Source organism: Carassius auratus, chromosome 22, assembly GCF_003368295.1.
Source record: "Carassius auratus strain Wakin chromosome 22, ASM336829v1, whole genome shotgun sequence".
Lineage (NCBI taxonomy): Eukaryota > Metazoa > Chordata > Actinopteri > Cypriniformes > Cyprinidae > Carassius > Carassius auratus.
In genome coordinates, this window is record NC_039264.1 from 13,034,441 (window position 1) to 13,052,526 (window position 18,086).

The 18,086-nt window shown below is 38.3% G+C and overlaps 2 protein-coding genes across 3 annotated transcripts; one reads left to right on the forward strand and one right to left on the reverse strand.

The window, feature by feature from the left end:
* Positions 1-6,104: 6,104 nt before the first annotated feature.
* On the reverse strand, positions 6,105-13,428 carry LOC113039762 (uncharacterized). Of its 2 annotated transcripts, XM_026197835.1 has the most exons (7): positions 13,295-13,428; positions 12,101-12,361; positions 11,076-11,402; positions 10,708-10,875; positions 9,487-9,530; positions 9,191-9,394; positions 6,105-6,792 (listed from the first exon to the last, which is right to left on the reverse strand). In XM_026197835.1, the coding sequence occupies exons 2-7, from the start codon at positions 12,162-12,164 to the stop codon at positions 6,778-6,780; spliced, it is 822 nt and encodes a 273-aa protein (XP_026053620.1). In that variant the 5' UTR covers positions 12,165-12,361; positions 13,295-13,428; the 3' UTR covers positions 6,105-6,777. The 2 variants fall into 2 exon arrangements, with proteins under 2 accessions (XP_026053620.1, XP_026053619.1); XM_026197834.1 differs by lacking the exon at positions 6,105-6,792 and having other exon boundaries at positions 7,292-9,394.
* dynlt2b (dynein light chain Tctex-type 2B) lies at positions 13,005-15,413 on the forward strand. The gene is made up of 5 exons (XM_026197836.1): positions 13,005-13,155; positions 13,320-13,453; positions 14,513-14,582; positions 15,035-15,098; positions 15,175-15,413. Exons 1-5 carry the CDS (start codon positions 13,106-13,108, stop codon positions 15,220-15,222), a joined length of 366 nt encoding a protein of 121 aa, XP_026053621.1. The 5' UTR covers positions 13,005-13,105; the 3' UTR covers positions 15,223-15,413.
* Positions 15,414-18,086: the final 2,673 nt, after the last annotated feature.

Consider the following 18,086-nt stretch of genomic DNA (forward strand, 5'->3'; position numbering starts at 1 on the left):
CCATCGGTGACAGAATGGAGAAAAAAACCTTGGGAGAAACCAGGCTTAGTTGGGGGGCCAGTTCTCCTCTGACCAGACGAAACCAGTAGTTCAATTCCAGGCTGCAGCAAAGTCAGATTGTGCAGAAGAATCATCTGTTTCCTGTGGTCTTGTCCTGGTGCTCCTCTGAGACAAGGTCTTTACAGGGGATCTGTATCTGGGGCTCTAGTTGTCCTGGTCTCCGCTGTCTTTCAGGGCAGTAGAGGTCCTTTCTAGGTGCTGATCCACCATCTGGTCTGGATACGTACTGGATCCGGGCGACTGCAGTGACCCTCTGATCTGGACACAGACTGGATCTGGTGGCCACGGTGACCTCGGAATAAGAGAGAAACAGACTAATATTAGCGTAGATGCCATTCTTCTAATGATGTAGCAAGTACATCAGGTGTTATGGGAAGTGTTCCCGGTTCTGGTTTACCTAATTAATGCAGCCTAAAAATCCTTTAACGGATTTGGATATTAAAAGCATATTAGTATGTTATGTGTATGCCAGGTTAAAGAGATGGGTCTTTAATCTAGATTTAAACTGCAAGAGTGTGTCTGTCTCCCGAACAATGTTAGGAAGGTTATTCCAGAGTTTAGGCGCCAAATAGGAAAAGGATCTGCCGCCCGCAGTTGATTTTGATATTCTAGGTATTATCAAATTGCCTTTGAGTTTTGAGAACATAGCGGACGTAGAGAAGTATAATGTAAAAAGAGCTCATTCAAATACTGAGGTGCTAAACCATTCAGGGCTTTATAAGTAATAAGCAATATTTTAAAATCTATACGATGTTTGATAGGGAGCCAGTGCAGCGATGACAGGACCGGGCTAATATGGTCATACTTCCTGGTTCTAGTAAGAACTCTTGCTGCTGCATTTTGGACTAGCTGTAGTTTGTTTACTAAGTGTGCAGAACAACCACCCAATAAAGCATTACAGTAATCTAACCTTGAGGTCATAAATGCATGGATTAACATTCCTGTGTTTGACATTGAGAGCATAGGCTGTAATTTAGATATATTTTTGAGATGCAAAAAAAAATGCAGTTTTACAAATGCTAGAAACGTGGCTTTCTAAGGAAAGATTTAGATCAAATAGCACACCTAGGTTCCTAACTGATGACGAAGAATTGACAGAGCAACCATCAAGTCTTAGACAGTGTTCTAGGTTATTACATGCAGAGTTTTTAGGTCCTATAATTAACACCTCTGTTTTTTCTGAATTTAGCAGTAAGAAATTACTCGTCATCCAATTTTTTATATAGACTATGCATTCCATTCGTTTTTCAAATTGGTGTGTTTCATCGGGCCTTGAAGAAATATAGAGCTGAGTATCATCAGCATAACAGTGAAAGCTAACACCATGTTTCCTGATGATATCTCCCAATGGTAACATATAAAGCGTGAAGAGTAGTGGCCCTAGTACTGAGCCTCGAGGTACTCCATACTGCACTTGTGATCGATATGATACCGCTTCATTCACTGCTACGAACTGATGGCGGTCATGTAAGTACGATTTAAACCATGCTAATGCACTTCTATTAATTAGTGTTCAAGTCTATGCAAAAGAATGCTGCGGTCAATTGTGTCAAACGCAGCAGTAAGATCCAATAAAACTAATAGAGAGATACACCCACGATCAGATGATAAGAGCAGATCATTTGTAACTCTAAGGAGAGCAGTCTCAGTACTATGATATGGTCTATGATGCTTTATATCCACCTATTGTACAATATGGTAAATTCAAAAGGAATGAACAGTGTTCTTTGTGTACAATGAGTAATCAATATGTGCATATTTAATTATTACATCCGTGTTTATTTATCTTTTTTTAATTTAATTATCTTTTTTATTCTTCTTTTATTGCCTTTTATCTTAATTTCGAGCACTTTGTATGATAAATTGTTTAAAATAGCTATAATTATGAAACACTGCATCGATGTGATAAGCTGACATAAGCTGGCGTTGATCCAAGATGGCGGTGCGTGCACACGCAGCGGCTTCTCTCTCTCCCGTGTTTTTTGACTTGTGAGTCGCAGTGTTTTTGTACATCTTCATCATGTCTACTTGTCTTTAAGCGCGCACACAGTCAGGAGTTTCTGCTAGATGTCGGCAGAACCACATTTTTATTTAAACTCTGTGCATGATCATACTGGCTAACGTACACTCTTCTGACAATAAAATGGACTACATCTAACTACTATGCTCAACTCAGAGGACTGTAATAGACTGTTGTATTTTTGTGTTCACGAAAACATGGTTCAGCAGTAGCATAAGACCAGGTGATGAGGACCTAAGCTGGATCAACACACGCAAAGCTCCGGGTCCTGACAACATTCTTGGGTGTGTCCTGAGAGACTGTGCAGTGGAACTCATTGATGTCTTTCAGGCTGTCAGGCTGTTGTCCCATATGCTTCAAAGCTACCACCATCATTCCAGTCCCGAAGAAGCCATCTCCATCTTGCTTCAGTGACTACCATCCAGTTACTCCTTACGCCTATTCTCATGAAGTGCTATGAATGGCTACTCATGCACCATATAAAATCTGCCCTCACTCCTTAACCGGACCCCTTCCAGTTTGCATATCGTTCCAACCGCTTGACCGATGACATCATCGCCACTGCCCTCCACTCAGCACTCACATATCTAGGCAAAAAAAGACTTTTTTTCATCAGAATGCTGTTTATAGACTTTAGTTCAGCATTCAACACAATCATCCCTCAACAGCTCATTCACAAAATGGTCCACAAACTAAAGGAGCGAGGTGACCCACTAATGTACCCTATTCCTCCCGTACTGTTAATGTTTTTCTTCTCAGGTACACACAATTGCACTTTATGTAATCACTCGACAACACGATTGTCCCGCCAGGACCGGGTTCTCTTATAATGCTGGATCGCAGCCGTGCTCCAGTTATCACCACAGTAAGCCTCTCTCACTTTTTCGGCCGTGGCGCAGTTTGATGCTGCCTCCACTAGCGGCGAAAACCGCGCGTTGTAGTGATATGTCGTTCGTGCGAGAATCGTTTTTTCTAATGAATCTTTTAGGCGAACGAATCGTTCTCAGTTTACACTCATTACCCTCGTTGTTGTTCATCAGACATAATATATATATATATATATATATATATATATATATATATATATATATATATATATATATATTATATGATAAATAAATATTCCTCCTTAGGTCATGTTGTGTACTTGAATAATAGAAGCCTCTCAGTTATCGTTTTTTCTGCCAAAGTAAGGGCCCTCCAGCCATCGTTACAATCTCCTTGCCTATTTCAGCATTGGACAGGGCTCTCCCTTCCGGTGCAGCCGGGCAGTGGCTCCCTTCGGTCGCAGTGTGAGCCTTTCATCTGTCATTGAGTTGCGCTGCGCGCTCAGTGGCAGACGGGGTTATCCCTCCCGGTGCAGCAGAGCCACAGGCCCCCTTCGGTCGTTGTGATGGCCCTCCATCCGATGCATCAAATTACGCCTTGTATACAGTCGCAAGGGGGACTCTCCCTTCCGGTGCAGCAGAGCCGCAGCTCCCTTCGGATGCAGCGAGAGTCCCTCCATCAGTCGCATTTTCTTGCCTACTCCGCATCAGATGGGGCTCCCCTACCGGTGCAGCAGACTCACGGCTCCCTTCGGTCGCAGGGTGAACCCCCCCCCGTCTGAGTTATGTTGCATGCTCTATGGCGGACAGGGATCTCCCTCCCGGGGGAAGACAGCCGCTGGCTCCCTTCGGTCGCAGCAGGAGCCCTCCATCCGATGCATCAAACCGTGCCTTGAATCTTCTTGCCTAATCTGCATCTGATGGGGCTCTCCCTTCCGGTGCAGCAGACCCACGGCTCCCTTCGAACCCCCCCGTCTGAGTTATGTTGCATGCTCAAGGGCAGACAGGGATCTCCCTCCCAGTGGAACAGAGCTGCTGGCTCCCTTCGGTCGCAGTGAGAGCCCTCCATCAGACGCATCAAGCCATGCCTTGCATCGCAAGGGGGACTCGCCTTTCCGGTGCAGCAGAGCCGCAACTCCCTTCGGACGCAGCAAGAATCCCTCCAACATTCGTATTCCAGTTAGCGTCAATCAGGGCTCTCCCCTCCGGGGCAGCACTCCCGCTACACAGTTGCGAACCCCCTATGGAGGCTGGGAGAACCCTCCGAGGCGAAAAACCGTGCCTCACATAAACCCCCAATGGGGGACTCCCCCTTCCGGTGCAGCAGAGCCGCAGCTCCCTTCGGATGCAGCGGGAGTCCCTCCAACAGTCGCGTCTCTTTGCCTTCTCAGCATCGGACTAGGGCTCCTCTTCCGGTGCAGCAGACCCACAGCTCCCTTCGGTTGCAGTGTGAACCCCCCCATCTGAGTTATGTTGCATGCTCAACGATGGCCAGGGATCTCCCTCCCGTTGGGGTACAGCCGCTGGCTCCCTTCGGTTGCATTAGGAGCCATTCATCCGATGCGCCAAACCGCTGCTCGAATCTCATTGCCTATTCAGCATCTGACGGGGCTCTCCCTTCCGGTGCAGCAGACCAACGGCTCCCTTCGGCCCCAGTGTGAACCCCCCCATCCGAATTATGTTGCATACTCAATGGCGGCCAGGGATCTCCCTCCCGATGGGGTACAGCCGCTTGCTCCCTTCAGTCGCAGTGAGAGCCCTCCATCAGATGCAACAAACCACGCCTCGTACTCAGCCGCAAGAGGGACTCTCCCTTCCGCTGCAGCAGAGCCGCAGCTCCCTTCGGAGGCAGCAAGAGTCCCTCATTTCTCAATATCCGGCATCGTGCTCCTCTCATAAGCGGCACGGAGGGCTCGCCGGTAAGACGTTGTGAGCCGCAGCTCTCGTCGAACACTGCTCGGGCCCTCCCGGTCGCTCTGCATTTTCTTCCCAACACGCATATTTTGGGGGGCAACTAAATTTAGCTCTCTGGCTGCTGTCCTATGGCTTTAAGCTTCTTTTGGGGAGTTATTTGGGTTCGGGCTGTGCTCCGGGCCCGGACCCCTCCCCCAGGACAGCACGCTAAAATATGCCTACTATTCGCCTTCAGATTAGATGTAAGGGTGAACTCGTGAAATGTGGTTTTATTAACAAAGTTCGGGAGAAGCACGATCAGATAATCATCCAATTTGGCACAGGTGCATCTCGTTTAGCTAATCATCCTAAATAGCACACAAGCGTATATATATCCAGTCTTCCTACCTCCTGTCCCACGACAGTTTTTTCGGCATCCCTCCTCCACCCCAACTCCTCACTTCTAATCTATTTATCCCAAATTGGGGATAGGGGGAGTTATTTGTGTTCGCGCTGTGCTCCGGGCCCGGACCCCTCCCCCAGGACAGCACGCCAAAATATGCCTACTATTCGCCTTCAGATTATATGTAAGGGTGAAATCGTGAAAACTACTAAGATGGTACTGTTCTTCTATGTTTCACAGAAACACCCGGAAAGTAATGAATTGCATTGCATGTTAAGGTAATGTAAACCCATGAGGCAAGAAAAATGTAAATGCATATTCATATATCTTTAAACTTCTGGTTACATGAAAAAAATTATTCTAATAATAATACTTTTTTTGCATAGGTGTGTGAAAACTGTAACAATGTATCTTAGAATATAACACGATGTAACCTCGGTCTCACTTGAAATGTGTCCCCACATTAAGTCCTTGAATTTGAGGGTTTTGGACCTGGCGATGCCTTGAAAGGTCCTTGAATTTGAAATTAATCAAGGTATGGGAACCCTGTTTATACATCAGTAGCATTTAGTAAATTGTGTAACCATTTGTCTCATTTGTGGTATAATTATACATTATATTTACATAGCATTGTATACAGTGAATATTCAAAGTTAAAGATATGACAGTATATATTTTTGAAATAATTTTTTTTAAAGGAAAAATAGGAAGAATCAACTGTACGAATAACTGATGTAATCCATAAAAAGTAACTGTAATCTGATTATACACATTTTAAAATGTAATCCAATTACAAGTACTTCATTTTCTTGTTACACATTATTATAAAGTGTCCTTATTTATTACAGTGTAATTATGAATTTAAGTACTGAGTAAGATTAATTAACTACATGTACTGACTATATGGTTAGGATTAGGGTTACCTGCATGTAATTATGCATAATTTAGTGTTACTACATGTAACATGTTTAACAAGGACACCTTAAAATAAAGTTTTGACAATTTTTGTAATCTGATTTTGTAATCCAGAATTTATGAAAACTCCCCAAAAAATAAAGTTTAGCATGACTATAACATATTTGACTTTTGTTAATGTTATAACCCACCAAATATATCCTGTCCTGGATGCTGATTGGTCAATCCAAAACCAGATCAGATATTGGATCTACACTGGCCTCTTAATTATTCAGTGTTATTTTACTTATAAAGTGACACTTTGTGAAGGTCTGTGTTATCGATTTGACAGAAATTATATTGTCGGATGAGAAAAACCTGAACCTGAACTGAACTTAGCCGGATATTTACACTATTGTACCGCAGCTTTAAAGAGTCTTTATCAGAATTCTATCAGAATGTCTATCTTTTGCTCTTAGAATTCCACTAAAATCTAATATTCACTTATATTTAGAATGTTTCTTCTTTTTCAAATGTTTGATAAATCACTTTTGTCATATTTAATTGCTTCATTTCTGTAATAAAGACCTACCTTAACGTTAGCAGCAGGATGCAGTCTTGAGGGCCATCAATGGAAAATGAGACGCATGGTATCATCTATGATAAATTCTTAACCAGCACTACGGTTCTGTTGACTAAAAGGAAACATTTCTCTATAAACTGAAAATAAGTGAAACTTACATGTGTAAATATAGGTCGGCCCACAGTTTTTTTTTTTTTTTTTTTTTTTTTTAATAGGCCATATCGCGTTTCTCATTAGATATTCAGGACAAGCCTGTGTGGGTGCTGGAAACTCTTCACCATGCAACTAAGAGTCATGCTTCTCAGTGTCTGCATATTTTGCGGTTATAAATGTTAGGTTTTGATGCTCGCAGAAATTTCTGAGAGAAAGACGTTTTCATTTTCTCCAATTCTCGGTTTACGACAGTATACATAACTCCATCAACACTCCTACTCACAACTGCCAACACAAGCAGCCACATCTAATGTTATCTTTGTGGTTGTGCTCATATGAACCTTCACACATAAGTAAACAAAATAAAACACTCTGGCGTTTTGGAGTGTGTGTAAAGTGCATCTGCTGCTTTTAGTGTTAAATCAGGATGCTTGTGTTTAAAAAATCAATAGCTTCATTTTTTTTTTTTTTTTACTCTGTTAATATCTGTACAAATTTAATGAGACTCCTTCTTGGCTATACATTCATATGTAGTACAGAACTCATTCAATTACAATATTTACACACACAGTGCAATAATCAGCATACACAATTTACATAGCTGACTTACATTTCAAGATATATAGTGTTAGGATACACAGAAGCATTTTAGTAGCGCATGCATAAGGAAATGATAACAAGAGAACGACAAAATCCAAAACTTATCTCAACATTTTGTGAAGAAAACGTGAGTGGTGTCTGTGAATGCAAAACTCGCTGCCACACTCTCAAGTCTCTGGTCTGGAAATGACTCAGGTCCCTCCATGAATGCAAGTCCTGGGGATTTTTGGCCAGTTTTACCAAATCATAAGTCTTATTTTTAATAAATGTAATGGCACATAAACTCCTCATAAGCCTCACAGTTGGAGGTATTATTCCTGTGTATACCACAGATGGAGCAAATATGAGAAATAATATGCGTGTGGTTGCAACATGGGCTTACTGGAAAAAACGTGCCTCTATATTTTTGCAAACGTACCTATGCATACACCTCAATGCAGTTTCCAGTCACAATGAACACTAGTGTCAGTAAAACACCAACAACTTTCATTGCTTTCCACACAAATTAAGATTGAAGGCTTAGATTATATTTTTCACACAGTTTTACTAGTGATACTATGCGATACCTCAAAATACTTTGACTATAGTGCATTAATTGCAATCTGTGATGCATTAAAATCAAAAACTGTAATTGCTCCATGGGTATGGGGTATGTCTCATAGTAAATTTGCTCAGTAGCGCACCCGGTACAGCATTGCACTTGCTCGGGAGGCCCACAAATCACGATAAAAGACCTAGATGATTAGTAGTAGCAACATAAAATAGCAGGCTTGCATTTTTACCTCGTGTTCGCGTTTATTAACGTTATTGTTATGAGTAGCGGAAAAACTTTGCACTGAAAAGGCATGAACACAGTCATTTTTGCGACTGACCTTATTGAATATGCATTTATAGGAGTTTACCTTTCAGGAGATGAGAGTATTTAAATGAATCACGCAATATGATTTACTAAGTATTTGCATAATTATTCACATTCTGTGTACTTTAATACATGCATTGCCCATAAATCACCTGCAGAACTTTCCACTCCAATCTGCGCTTTTATGGGATTACGCTCTCATGCAAATTTGCCCAGTTTAGTAAATCTGGCCCTTTATTACGGAAAACGTGTAACGTAATGGATTATGTCACTATAGTTATAACAAAAAAATGTTTTCATGCAATTTATAATCAGTTAACAATCTACCCAGCACTGCAAATGCTGTAGAGCTTTAACCTTTTAGAGCCACCCACCAGATTGCCGTGATACACATAGAATAACCTACTCAATAAATCGTTGCCAAATTCACGTTAATCTGTTTTAGGTTGAACTGAATGTCCTTTTAGCACCACCATTTCAATTGGAAAGTAATGCAAAATGTGAAACAGAGCAACGTGTTATAATTTTGCAGACAAGACACGTTTTTTCCAATGAGCACGGGTTGTGTAATACTGTACAAATATATTGCCTCGGGGTTGCATTATGGGGGCTTCTGTGGTTAGCACCTCACTATGACTCAGTGTTAAACTCAGTGGCACATTTACAGTATCAGTATGAACTCGTTAACAGTGAGAAGATTATTTACAGTATGTGGCAGATTGTGATCATGTGATTATTATCAAAAATCATAAAAGGTTTCTACACACTCTCTATAAAACTCCCAAATAGTATATATATATATATATATATTAGGTTTACATGAGCAAATATTAAAACAGACTAACTTTAGTGGACAATACATGATATGGTTTTATGACTATCACTTAATAGCAGGTACTTGCTGTTTATTTCTCATCCGCCCACTCGGTGGCTGTTTTTGCTGAGGGAAAATGATGGCAGCATATTCCACTCCGTCCTGGGCCTTTGATGTCGCCTCGGCAGGTTTTACTTTGTCATTTCTTTCAGGTCTATTTTGAAAGTCTAACTCTCCATACTCCACACAGCTGACAAACACGGCACCGGATGTCCCACACTGCCCCTGCTAACAGCCCAGGATGATACATACAAAACATGAAGAAAACAGAGCTGAAATGTAATAAGGTTAATTAATGTAATAAAGAGGCCATCACATACCGGTTGTGTTGATCTGTTGCTGTGAACCGGTGGGTTTTCTGCATCTGAGAAGCCGTACAGTTACAGTCAGCATACTTTTTTATCAAACTCATAAAAAAATTAAATAAAAAATCTTTTCATCTTTGTCGTGAAGATGTGTGGGGGACTTCTTGCTATTTTAGTGATCTGCACATTAACTTATTTTAATTTTTGTTTTTTCATTTTCAGACATTTTGACTATATTTTCCCCCCTATATTAGATTTGTATTTGTAACAATGTGTTTTTTAAAAAACTGTATTAAATGTGTCTTCTACCATATTTATTTTACCTTTTAAAAGCAATCAACTACTCGGAAAATCATTTTAACTTATGTTTTACAGTATCGAACGACTGTTAAATGTCAACCCTGTTACTGTGGTTTTTGAAAGCTACTGGAAATAAAGAAGTGGACGTTTGTCAACGTTTAATATATCTAAAAAGCATATATTTGAACGATTTTCAGCACAAGGCTTGTAAATATTAATTTGTAGATATTCAACCCTGTTACTTTTCTGAAAGCATAATTATATTCTACCATTCAAAAGTTTAAAGCTCATAAGATTTTTAAGTGTTTTTGAAAGAAGTCTCTTTTGCTCATCAAGGCTGCATTTATTTGATAAAAAATACAGTAAAAACAGTAATGTTGTGAAATATTATTGCAATTAAAAATAAATGCTTTCTCTGTGACTATATTTTAAGATGTAATTTATTCCTGTGACCAAAGCTGAATTTATAATCTCCAGTGTCGCATGATCATTCAGAAATGACTCTAATATGCAGCTCGTGAAACATTTTAATTATTCGTTTTTGCTGCTTCGTATTTTTGTGCCAACTATTATAATTTTTATTTTCCAGACTATGCTGTAAAATTGGTTTAAAAGAGCAGAAATTATTTGGAATAGAAATCTCGTGTAACATTATTGATGTTTTTTACTGTCAATTATGATCAACTGAATGCATCCTTTCTGAATAAAAGTATCGATTACTTTCTAAAAACATCTCGGTGATCCCAAACTTTTGAACAGTGGTGTATAATGATAAAAGTTCTGAATTTAGCATACAAGATGACACCGTACTGTAGAATTCAATACCCCTTAAACATTATATGTTTAATGTACAAAATTAAAAAATAATAATAATAATAACAGAATAAAATATAAGACATTTGACTCAAAACAATGCTAAAATACAGCATTACCTACCTGCTTTTCTTGGATGGGTCCTAAAAAGCCAGCACAATATGCCGACAAAAAGACCTATAAATATTATGACTGCTGCACTGAAGAAAATTAAGAAAGTTTTTTGTTCTGATAGCTCCAGTGTTGGTGAACTATTCACTACATTTTCATACACAGCAGTGGTTGTAGATTCTGAAAGAAAAATCAATTCGTTTTTAAAATGGTACGCAACGCTTTTTAAATTGCATTAATATTACTATAAACAAAACATCCATTTTACTCATGTAAAAATGCAAAACCAAAAATTACAGTAGCAACAGCACAAAATAAATACATATTATATATATATATATGTTTTCCGTATAACACTGAGGTTTAATGAGAAAACGTACCTGTTGTTGTGTAGCCTAATATGACTTTAATATTAATGGTATTGCTCTCAATAAGAGGGTTAGCACCATGAGAATACACTGCAACATGATATTTTCCTTCATCTTCCAGCGTGAGATTTGTGATGTGTAGTGTAACAGTACTGTTTTCCACACGATGGAGTGCAAACTTTTCTTTACAAGGGATGTTATGTTTCAAATTTACTATCTTTTTCCCGTCTTTGTACAGAGCAAGATTATCATTGATTTTGTTGATAACAGGGACTTGTAAAGTGAATTTAACAGTGATGTTTTCTTCCAATGTACCATTGACTTCATGCGCTGACTCCACTGAAATAAAAACAACACTTGGTCACTTCACCAGAAAGCTTGTAAGAGACAGTTAAATGGCAGGTTCATCAATGAACTCATCTTTTTCATTTTTGGCAAATGAATCGACAGCTTTTTTTGGTAGCCAAGATTTCAACCTTTGTGTCTATAAAGAGCATAAAAATTCACCTTACATCATGAACACTGCAATCTCAAACAGTCTGTGTCATGATGTTTCTTTTTAACGTTAAATAAATCTCGCTGTCATCTCATTGATGGTATGATACAAGTACAAAGTCTTCAAAGGAAGAAAGGGCTGTTGTTTTGCAGATCTCGCTCACATTTTCCGTGAGTCAAAGGAAATTTCTTGGTACTTTAATTGTACAATATTACAAATCCTTTCAATAAAAGTGGTTCAAAAGAGTTTTGAGCACTTTAAAAAAGCTTAAAAACACAAGTCTAAAGTCATAATTAATCATCAGATTAATGGTTCAAAATGAAGACATATTTGAAATGCGATGCAATAAAATGCATTCATTTTTAAGCCTCTGCTCCAACTTGAGTGCACAAAAGCGTTCAGATTTGTTATTTCGTCCCTTAGTGCGAGAAACATTTGGTAAGGTTGAAGTGAAAATACCGTACAAATCAACAACCAGGAACGAAAACTCAACAGAGAGTAAAGACAAAACCCCAAAACAATCATGACCTCTTTTACTCACCCTTCAGAATCGAGTGCAACATGAATGAGAAAAGTAAGAGTTTGTTCTTGAGGTCACGCTTCATGCTGCAGAAGGAACGGAGCGAGTGAACGCTGGCAGCCACCGGAGATGCAAACGTCTTCCCGTTTCTGCTGATTTATGCTTTGCACTTACATGCTGTTTAGAAGAAAACCTACGTCTTTCAGGGGGAGGTACAGACAGGAACTGAACCTCAATACACTTGAAGCAGTTTTTTTTCTCCATTTGTTCACTTTCATATCCCTAGAAACCAAAAAGTAGATATTAGTAGCCATTCCAAATAAATAAACGCAAATGATAAAATAACAGAATCTAAAAAGATGTATTTTTATAGTCTAATAAACTGTAACGGTTTTATAAAAGGTGATCTGAAGCATATTTGTGATTTGACTGTGGATCCTACATTATATTTGTCAAAACTCGTTTAATCTCTCATCATATGCTCACACAATCTCACCACAAGACCACCGACAGACCACCTCGAGTTTCACAATCCCACAAGAGGAAGTGTTTGGGTGGCTTTATAGCAGACGTGTGCATGTGGAAACCCATGGCATGAAATTATAACGTTTAACACATCTTCAAACAAAATAAAAACTACCCAAACCCAACATTTATGGTAAATTCCCTCGCTCCAAGATATCACCTTGAACTCTTTAGATAAAATGGGCCTATATTTCCCTAATGTTTAAATAATGTATGTCCTCCAGACTCGATATTAATTTATTTAAGGTATTTCTACTTTGTATAAACGTGTTTTTACATCTGATTCAAGTGATAACCAAAGTGTTAATTTACATCTGCTCTTGAGAACGCACTGAGGACGTTTAAATCCGCTCCTCGTGATCTGAAGCGGACGCAGCCGTTGCTCATGACGCCATGACGTCAGACCGTTCCCCGGATGAAACCGAGTTGTTATGACAACCACGGTACAGCAGTAAAGCGAAAGTACCGTTGCGTGCATTAAACATTTGAAGCGTTTCACTCATGGACGCGGGAGCCAACACGTACCTCATTAGACCGAATTATAAAGACAAGTAAGACGACCTTCTCCTTGTTCAAGCGTTTTACGATTAACTTAGCCTGCTGAAATAGCAGCTAGCTAAGCTTAAGGCTGGACTAGTGCTTCTAAACTGCGTTTATGGAGAAGTGTTTAGGAGAACTTCGTGTGAGTACCGTGTGCGTTCATCTTCCGCTGTAGGTTCAAGGCAGGAGCGGTGAGAGAGTGCGTCAGAGAGATCCTGAGGGAGCAGCTGTATGGAGTGCAGTACAATCCCGACGAGGTTCCCACATTAACCACATCTTTAGCGGACTCCATTAAAAACAAGCTCAGAGGTGAGAGGCGATCGATCGATCTGTCTGTCCGTCTGTCTGTCTAGTAAAAAAAGAAAATAGTGTAGACTTTATGAATACTTGATAAGTGAAAATACATACAAAAACTCTACAAGTGTATACAGTCAAACTAAAATTTATTCAGGCACCTTCAACTTTTCTCATTATTATTCAACATTATTATTCTTAAGTTTATGGGCTACAGTCGAAGTCTGCTTTATTGTCAGCTCTTTCACATGTACAGCACATACATACAGAGAATCAAGATTGTGTTACTCTCAGACCCTTGATGAATACGGATAACACTAAACACTAGCAGTAGACATAATACAGATAAATACAGTTTAAAAACAAGTAAAATGCAACCTATACCATATACAAATAAAGAAAAAAAAAAAAGAAATAGAAAAAGTGGCATAAGGCACATAGAAATAGGTGATAAACTGTGTCAGAACAAATTCATCTTCATGATGTCAGATAACTGTAATACATATGTTTGAAGGTATGCAATGGAAATCATCATCAATCATCCCAAAATGATTAAGACAACTATTTAGACAACTGCCAATACTGTGTTTGGCCACCATTCAGGCCCGTTCACACCAAGCACAAAAACGATTTCTATATTATTGAAATGCCCTCCAGTGAAGTATTTGAAGACCTTTCTTCTCAAATCAGTTGATATTTGACAGGTTTGGGCCGTCCTTCTGTTAGACTGTCCCACAAATGAATTTGGTGGAATAGCTGTTAGATGTTAAATATAAGCACACAATTAGATACCAAATGGGATAAGCCAATTACAAAGCGATGCTCAATTTTGTTCAGTCTGTGGTGCAAAAAGGTTGCATTAGCAATTAAAAAAAGAAAGAAAAAAGGTGAAAGTGTCTGAAAAATTCTTGGTGCCATTTAAAAAAAAATTTTTTTTACTGGTAATCCACTGTATGAAGAATTTTTGGGCATGATATGTCACCGTTCACTTAATTTAGCTATCCTCACTAGTAAAACAACCATGGTTTTGGTTCTGTTTGATGCTCGGGTGACAGCAGGTTGTTGTATTTTCAGACATGGGCTTTGACCGATACAAGCTCATCGTGCAGGTGGTGGTCGGAGAGCAGCGTGGAGAAGGAGTCAAGTAAGCACAATACTTCTCAGGAAAACCAATGAATTGTGTAATCAGGACGGTTTCAAACAGACCCCTAGCGCTCGTGCTGTAGAGCCATGTTCACGTGCAAGACATGTCCTCAGACGTGACCTCTGGGTTGTTTTTTACTGATCGGTCTCGACACCCACATCTAGTAAGATACAGTCTGACTCAGGATGTGAAAGCACTATTGCAGGGCATCTGATACCCAGCGCTGTTTGTACTTGCAGATCTGACTTGTCAAAATATTGAGCCAACACCACCACACACAAAAACAGATGCAGTGCAAAAAAATAAATAAAAATGTGTGGTTAGTTATGTAAGACTCACTTTTAAGACACTGTTTTTAATTGCACATTACATATTAAACTGAATTACATATGAATTATTTAGTTTTTCGCGTATTTGGGTAATAAAATAATCGCTGAATATGTTATTCGCAGGATGGCTGCGCGCTGCTTCTGGGATGCAGATACAGACAGCTATGCTCAAGAAATATTTATGAATGTAAGTCAGGAGTTATTTTTTACATGAATGTGATTTTCAATGTTTACTTTGTGGTTTCATGCTCTCTTTCTAACAGGACAGCTTGTTCTGTGTGGCCGCTGTGTTTGGTGTGTATTATTACTGAAGACACACACACACAGGAGATGTGCTGAGGACCAGACATACACAGATGTGATATTTAACACCATCACAATTATTTAGTATCGATCGCATCCATGTTTGATCGTCTGAATACCTCGCTGTATGATTGTTCCTACAGTGCAGTATATTGTCAAAGTTGTTATTTTCCCCTTAATAAATATTTATATAAAATCATTTTTTGTCACTATCTTTTTGTATTAGTTGGTCAAGAATTTTAAATAAAAAAATTCACTTTTAACCATGGTATTGTTTTATATTTTATAGTCAACATTTTTTTTTAATCATATTATTTAATATCAATTATATGTGACCCTGAACCACAAAACCAGTCATATGTGCCTATTTTAATATAAACAAGCTTAAATAAATACGCTTTCCATTGATGAGTGGTTTGGGATGACAGGACGATATTTGGCCGAGATATGAATATTGGAAAATCTGGAATCTGAGAGAGCAAACAAAATTTAAATACTGAGAAAATCGCTTTTAAAAAGATGTCCAAATTTAGCTCTTAACAATGCATATTATGTAGAAGATTTGATATATTTACGGTACGGTATTTACGGTACGAAATTTACTAAATATATTCAAGGAACACGATCTTTACTTAATGTCCTAATGATTTTTGGCGTAAAATAAAAACGGACAATTTTGTCCCATACAATGGCTTTTGTTACAAATATACCTGTGCTACTTATGACTGCTTTTGTGCTCCACGGTCACATATTATCATCTAACAGCATATTATAATAGCTCTAGCATGCACTTGCATGGATATACATTCCTCATTAATTAAAATATCAATATTATAAAGGTTAAATGTGTAAGAGAGCCCCCTACTGATTGATTGTGTGACTCACAAGAGCCAATTTATCACCTTTCACCCTACTTTATAAACATTTGACTTACTCACCAAACTGCTGAAGATTTCTAAATGACCTATAAGGATAATTATTGTGTTTCATTATTATTGAAATCAGCGGTTACACTTTCAGGCATCTCTTTTCAGTGGGGATTAGCATCTTTTCCTCAGCGCTCTCTAAAATCGGGCTGTCATTTCTGAATTTCAGCCTCTGTTGATGAGATTTAATTGTGTGATGAGACTGGTGATCTTTTCCCTGCCCATCGGTCACTGGCCTTTTGTTTTGCAGCTAGATATCAACCAGAGATGAAAACAGATCATACTCTCACAAACTAACCAGAAACACCAAGAGAGGACACTGGATGGAAGCCAGTACTTGCTTCTTATTCATTTTGGGGCGCTGATTTTGCTCAAGCTTTCTCACAATATGTGATTTGCGCTTAGCATTTTCGCTTTTGAGAACTAGCTTTAGGGTGAAGAAGCCTTGTATTATCATTTAATCTACAGAAAAAATGCCACATAAATGATTTCTGTCTCCCTCTGAGCCAAATTACTACTTTTTGTTAAATCTCAGCCAATTTTCACATCAATGAATGATTTTGCAGAAATTCATATTTTATGACAAATCATGATTTCAGCTTTGCATATTTGCCTATAACTTATTTCTGTCCATAAAACCAAAACTTTGAGATTTGATGATTTTTTATTTTGACAAGTGCATTAATTAAGTGCATTTATAAAAATAAAAAAAGAATAATAACTACATTGTTTTTATTGATACTTTTGAATTCAGTAACCCAGAATTAGGTAGTGTTGAGCCTTTTATTATTATGTAATTTTTTTTAAAGATGCAGGTAATTGTCAAAGTCAGTAAGCCATCACTAGAAATAAAATAAAAAGAGACGCATCCATAAATAAAATAATTTTAATTATATAAAATTAAAGTTTTATAAAATGTATATTTATTTTAGCCTGTCAAAGCCAGTAAAACATAACTAGAATTAAAATTAGAAAAGAGAAGCAGCCAAAAAAAGAAAAAGAAAGAGAGCCTAACCAATATATATATATATAAAATAAAGAAATAAGTTTGCTGTTAACTTTTGAAATCTAGAGCTATTAAGATACAGTAGTAAGAGAGGGTCATACATTCAGTGAACACAAATCACGGCTACCAATTTATTAGTGTGTGGAAAAACTAAATTATTTCTCTTGCTGAGATGATTTATGATATCTTAGCATGGTGACGGTGATTTGTTTGCTCCTCATAGCTTCCATAAATAAAGATAGTATCTATGATGGGAAACGGTATACATTTAAAAAAAGAATTGCATCAAAAGCTTTGATCAGAGATCATGCTTAGATTAAAGGGACCCAGGATTGTGAATAAATCTTCTGAAGCACAGTTATTATTCATGTAGGAGTACCGGATATTTCTTTGTGGCTTTTAGCATCTCTTCAGTAAAATTCTTAGGGATAAAAATACCCATATATATGTCTAGACTCTTCTTAGTAAACCATGTCATCATCCATCTATCTTCCCTTTAGATCCTGACTTTCACCAAGGCCACTTTTATGCATTTCATAAAGAAGGAAGCTGCCAGCATGTTATTATGCATGTGTTTGTGTTACTGTAGATATCAGCAAACTGTGGTTGGCAGAGCAATGTATTTTATTTACAAAGTTTGTCACAAGAAGAGATAGCTGTATGTACTTTGAGTTCAGTTTCACAGGCAGAAAATCATACAATATTGGACATTAGACATTTAAAATAAAACATTTCAACACAAAATAAAGCTTTTCTGGTATATTGTCTGTATTAACTTTCCATGTAAACCGACAATTGCTGAATAGTCATTCTTTTTTATACCCTAGCTTTAACTGGATCATGTAAATGGTCTATGGCTGGTTGTGATTGTAAAGCAAACATTCTCATTCTTGGCAATAATGTGCATTCATAAATCACCGACTATAAGATCAGGAATGTG

Excerpts from the sequence above, each read along its gene's own strand:
- LOC113039762 (XM_026197834.1), bottom strand. The coding sequence starts at position 12,164 with ATGAAGCGTGACCTCAAGAACAAACTCTTACTTTTCTCATTCATGTTG. Across the intron at positions 11,403-12,100 it reads GTTGCACTCGATTCTGAAGG|TGGAGTCAGCGCATGAAGTC; the intron begins GTGAGTAAAAGA and ends TTTTTATTTCAG. Across the intron at positions 9,531-10,707 it reads GACCCATCCAAGAAAAGCAG|ATGCAGAAAACCCACCGGTT; the intron begins GTAGGTAATGCT and ends ACGGCTTCTCAG.
- dynlt2b (XM_026197836.1), top strand. The coding sequence starts at position 13,106 with ATGGACGCGGGAGCCAACACGTACCTCATTAGACCGAATTATAAAGAC. Across the intron at positions 14,583-15,034 it reads CAGCGTGGAGAAGGAGTCAA|GATGGCTGCGCGCTGCTTCT; the intron begins GTAAGCACAATA and ends TGTTATTCGCAG. Across the intron at positions 15,099-15,174 it reads CTCAAGAAATATTTATGAAT|GACAGCTTGTTCTGTGTGGC; the intron begins GTAAGTCAGGAG and ends TCTTTCTAACAG.